This window comes from Helianthus annuus, chromosome 12 (genome assembly GCF_002127325.2).
Source record: "Helianthus annuus cultivar XRQ/B chromosome 12, HanXRQr2.0-SUNRISE, whole genome shotgun sequence".
Lineage (NCBI taxonomy): Eukaryota > Viridiplantae > Streptophyta > Magnoliopsida > Asterales > Asteraceae > Helianthus > Helianthus annuus.
This window is the reverse complement of record NC_035444.2, coordinates 15,108,837-15,114,627: the sequence shown is the minus strand read 5'-3', so window position 1 is coordinate 15,114,627 and position 5,791 is coordinate 15,108,837. Positions and strand designations below refer to the sequence as shown.

The following is a 5,791-nucleotide window of genomic DNA, read 5'->3' as shown; positions in this document are numbered from 1 at the left end:
CCCTTATGCTAGGAGCTGGGACAACCAACTCCTTATCCTGAACCTTCTTCATGTAAGATTGAACATGATCCTTTTACAAGGAAAGCTCCTCCTTGTTGCTAGACAAACGATTCAAAGTATACTCGGTCGCAAAAATAATTTCTCGCATCACACCTTGAACATCATCATCAAGCTCAGTTATAAAATACGGCTCGTTGTGTAATTAGTAGAACAATTTGGTGCAACGTCTTTACACCATCTATTAAGAATGTATTGTTTTGGAAATTCCCTTATTTCCATGCTTCTCAAAACATAGAAGATGTGTCTACATAACAAACCAAACTGCTCAAAACGCCTGCATGAACAACTGTTGGTATAATCAAACTTTTGGAACATAACCTAGAAACGCCATAATAGAGTTAGACTAACGCCATCGCCCAAAAAACAGATGCACACACAAAGACAGAAAAATGATGAGATAACATGAAAACACCATAGTATAGTCAAAATAACGCCATCAAAAGCCAAAAAACATATTCACCACACAAAAAAAATGTAGGCCATGGTGTAAAAATTAATAAACGCCATGATCAGTAAAAACACCATTTACCTCAAATAGTGAGGAACATGGCTGCTGGAAATCATTTATGAAGAACTTAACGCAACCATTTGGATGATCAAATAGTGAGGAACATGGGTGCTGGAAATTCATTTATGAAGAACTTAATGCAACCATTTGGATGATCTTCATAACGAGCATTTATGCAATCTCTGAACCCAATTAGCTCAGCTTGTATATCTAGAAAGATGGTTTTGGTGTATATATCTGAAGCTTGGTTCTACATGACTTTATAATTACTTTTAGTTCAGGCCGTTTGTATCGCCTCTCATGGTCATTTTCTGATGCGTATGGCATTATGCTTCTATTGTAGTTTCGTAATGTCTATAAACTCAACAAGAGTAGACTTGGCATTGCATACTTGACCAAAGAAATTGTTTTCACTCTCAGACCTCGATGTCGTACGCATAAGACCCGGCGAACTCCATCCTATAAAATGCAGGGATCCATGATTCCTTAAGAGCAAAAATATCAGATAACCCGTCATTATCAACTAGATTGAACTTTTTAATAACCTATTCCCATCCAAATTCAAACTAGTCGGGTGTAAGTGCATCGGTCCGTACAACACCGCATATACGTTCCTTAAAGTTAGTTGAATTGCATAGCCTTACACCCACCTACATAACACAAAAAACGCCACATAACAAATGCAAAATAATTAAAAAAAACCATTATAGCTGTAAAATGCCAAACAATTTATAACCCTAAAAAACATTACTACCTTTAGTGAAAGCTTGTGCATCACATGTCACATATATAACCTATGTCTGGTGTCAACAAATCTAATAGAAGTAGCCTTTTTTATTGCTGGATCTTAGTCAGTGACAACAATTTTTGGTTGATCACCAACAACTTTAAAAAAAAAAACTCTCAAAAACCATATATACGTATCAGCCGTTTCTGATGCCAATATTACAACACCGAATGTGACATTGCTGTAGTGGTTATATATACCAGTAAAAGGAACAAACACCATAGAGTATCTGCAAAACACACACACACACACACATAGGGTTGTAAATGAACCGAACGTTCAGCGAACAGTTCGTGAACCGTTCGGCGGGAAGTTCGTTTATGTTCGTTCGTTTAATAAACGAACGAACATGAACAAGAAATTTCGTTTGATTAGTTAAATGAACGAACATGAACAGAGGTCTCGTTCGTTCGATTGTGTTCGTGAACGTTCGGTAAGGTGTTCGTGAACGTGTTCATGAACATTCGTTGATTTGCGTTCATTTATGTTCGTATGTTTGTGTTTTAATTGAAGATCTTTGTACTTTTTTATATTTTATTTGTACTTTTTATATTATTAAACTTTTATTTATTTTATTACCCTAACAATTAAACTAGGAAACCCACTTTCACTTTGTTTATAAATCATTTCCCTTTCATTTCTCATTATTTACATCGGCGAATACGATCGATCTCTGTTCCACAATAAGAGATTCAAGTTCGAGTGCTACTCTCTGGGCCATCTATCTTTATCCTTCGTCGCGTTTGCCAAATTTATTTATATTTGTTTGTGTTCGTGAACCGTTCGTGAACATGCTCATTTCCTTAATGAACGAACACGAACATAAAATCTCGTTCGGTAAGTGTTCATGAACCATTCGTGAACACATTTATTTCCTTAACGAACGAACATGAACAATGTCTTGTTCGTGTTCGTTCGGTTCGTTTACAGCCCTACACACACACAAAAGTGTGAAAAACGCCACTAACGTTAAAACAGGGAAACACCAAAAAATAAATGAAAACACGAAACCGCCAAAAAAGATATAATGAATTCCAGTTCACACTTGTTAAACCGGTAGGTGGCGTCAAATGAAATCACATCACCAAACGTATGATAATTACGTTTACATTGATCATCACACCAAAACAGCCCCTATAACCAATTGCCATTGTCTGTGAAGTAATCGTATGAAAAATTTGGATGAGATTGTTTCTTTTCATGTAGGTGTCTCACAATCATGTCTGCATCGTATTCCTAATGAACAAATTAATTTGCCTTTAGTAATTCTTAAAATCAACTTTACTTGCACCCACATCTTCAAAACTGCCAAAAACAATCTTCATAACATTAAACACCTTCACAGGGCCCAAATTCAACTTAGACATGCTATGTATAACATGCTTTTGAAGTTGAGTGAGGTGTCGTTCTAACGATAGGAAATGCTTATCAGGCTAATCAACAAATTCATTGTTGTGTTCTTCAACAAACTTATACAACTTCGACCAGACGTCGCATATTTAAGATAAAAAGCATAAGAATCATCAAGCCTTTTGAAAATCATTCCTATCGTTAGCTTTAGATCCTTTTTAACGTCAAGAATGTACAACGTAAACCCGATATTTGGACTAATCCTTTCATTGGATGCACCTGAATCACCTTAACAAAAAACGCCATTATAAAAATTATACTAAAACGCCAAAGAATACCTACCCTTTTGTTAGTAACAAAACTATAATAATTGAAAATGCCAATAAATATGTAAAAAGGAAAAGGATGAGCAAAAGACAAACGCTAAAAAATATGATGTAATACCAAGATAAACGCCATTAAAATTACAGATAATTAAAAAAACACCAAAGTCGTTAAAATGAATTACTCGAACAACTTCTAACAAAGATAAAAAGAAATTTACAAAATAAACATGATTACAATACGATGAGTAATCACTGTTTCATTACTATATTACTGAAAACACCATTTAACATATCAAAGTGATGAGACTAAAGGGTGTGTGGGACGTCCTAGGGTCGTCGAGGCCCGTCAATGGTCGTCCACACCACCCCCGATGGTCTGTCCCCGTCACCAACGTCGCCTCCTAGCCGCTCCCGACGTTCCTCATTGCTTTCATATCCAACACACACACACACAGATACATACATGCATGCATACATACATACATGCATGCATACATACATACATGCATACATACATACATACATATGTATATATAAAGGGGCTCATCCCCCACACCCGATGACATGGCCGCCTACGTGACGGATCATCCCCAAAGGACTACCCTCCTCCACACCCACAAGCCTGAGTGAAAACAAATGCCAAGCTAACATTGATGGTAATAATATGACGGGATACAAAATAAACGCAATTATAGTACAGATAATTACTTTGTAACTCGCTATCCATATCAAACGCCATGAAACTCGAAAAACTTGGACAAGAGGTAACAACTAATACGAAAAATTCGGAGTTAGATTCAATGAGGAATAAACGCCCTAACAAAAAGTTAATATTTCAAAATATAAGGTGGAAATGACGGTCATACCCACACATATTATTTAGGGCCTACGCCACGTGTCGCGCAAGGATCTGTTCTCACCGTTTTCACACTTTGAGACGTTTTCTCCAAATTTTGCATGTGTGTGTGTGTGTGTGTGTATATATATATAGAGAGAGAGAGAAAGAAAGAGAGAGAGGTGTTCAAGTAAGAAGTTTGTTTTACCTAAGAAGTGAGAGAATTATTTTTATCGTAACTTTCTCAAACGAACTCCGACTGAACTCATTTCACCGTTGTTGGAACCAGCTCGTCAAACTCTACTATCATAGCTTTTGTAGTTTGGCTTTTGAGCTTTAATTTTCGGCTTTAGATTTAGAGTTTAGATTTCAATGTTTAGCTTTTAGTGCTTAGACTTTAACTTTTATGGTTTCACCTTTAGGGTTTAGCTTTTCGATTTTAACTTCAAGGTTAGCTTTAAAGTTTAGATTTTGGGTTTTGGGTTTCGCTATAGAGTTTAGGTTTTAGGGTTCGACCTATCAGTTTCAACACCGTTGAAATGAGTTAAGTGGTTGTTCATTTTAGCCAAATATTGAGTTTTTAAAATGTTTCTCAACACTTTTTTAGCCAAATATTTATGGCCGTTTAATGCATAACAAATTCGAAGTAAAGTTACGTGAAATCCGTATAACATTTGTAATTTATTGTTTAATTAGTAATACTGAAAACGGTTATATCATCAAATCTCTTTCCCACTGTTTGATTATCCTCCGCACACTAATTCTTACATTTTTGCTCTAAAATGATTATGTTATGTATTAAACACACCCGTGTGGATATATGCATGTAGCACACTATATTATTAACCAGTTACGTCTTTACTTCAAATTTTCTAATTTAGAGTTAGAATATATACTGTCACAATACTATTTTCATGATATATTTTGACCATCAGAGAGTGAGAAAGCTAGAAGATAAACTAATGTGGACGTGGACACGTAATTCCGGTAGGCTAAAAGTCGCTATTAACGGTCAATAAGAACTCCAAACAGCCACTACATGTTGCATCTTATATAATCCCTCCTTTTAATCCTCTCTACAGCAACCATGGCTCAAGTCGATCAAACCGACCCGATTCGGTCGGGTAAGAAGCGTTCTCCCACGTATCGAGGAGTCCGAATGCGCCGTTGGGGCAAATGGGTGTCTGAGATTCGACAACCACGAAAAAAATCCCGTATATGGCTCGGGAGTTTCTCCACGCCCGAGATGGCTGCTAGAGCGCATGATGTGGCCGCGTTGTCCATTAAAGGGAACGCGGCCACACTTAATTTTCCCGAACTTAAAGATTTGTTGCCTCGCCCCGAGTCTGTTTCTCCACGTGACATCCAAGCTGCCGCGGCCAAGGCCGCGACAATGGAAGATTTTCGTACGGATTCTTACTCTCTTTCGTCGGTTTCTTCGCAGTCTACGAATGGTTATATCGCTTCTTCGGCGGACGAACATGGTTCGTCTATAAGCTCGGGTGATGAGTTGGATGAGATCATTGAGTTGCCGAGTTTAGAGGGTTTGGACTCGTTGACCAAGTTGACCGTGGATGACTGGGTTGATGGGTGGATGTACCCGTCATGGACGATGGCTGATATCGACGGTTTTCCGGGAGAATTTTCCGACACGACGGCAAAAGATTTATGTTTTCAGACGCATATATGGGATTGTTAAAGATCATAGGTTCTTAACATACATATTTTTTTAATTTTAAATTATAAAATTTGTAATTATGAAAAAAAATATACGTGTTATCATGATCCATATGTTCTCTGTAAAAAAATAATTCTTCCATAATAGTAAAAAATATACGTGTTACCATAATATTATGATTCATATGTTCTGTAAAAAAATAATTATTCCATGATAGTAAACCTGATGCATTATAGTTATGGATTAT

General features: G+C 36.8%; 1 protein-coding gene across 1 annotated transcript; it reads left to right on the top strand.

Moving 5' to 3' along the window:
* Positions 1-1,364: 1,364 nt before the first annotated feature.
* LOC110896419 (ethylene-responsive transcription factor TINY) lies at positions 1,365-5,565 on the top strand. The gene is made up of 3 exons (XM_022143778.2): positions 1,365-1,392; positions 2,286-2,376; positions 4,980-5,565. The coding sequence occupies exons 1-3, from the start codon at positions 1,365-1,367 to the stop codon at positions 5,563-5,565; spliced, it is 705 nt and encodes a 234-aa protein (XP_021999470.2).
* The last annotated feature ends 226 nt before the right edge of the window (positions 5,566-5,791 follow it).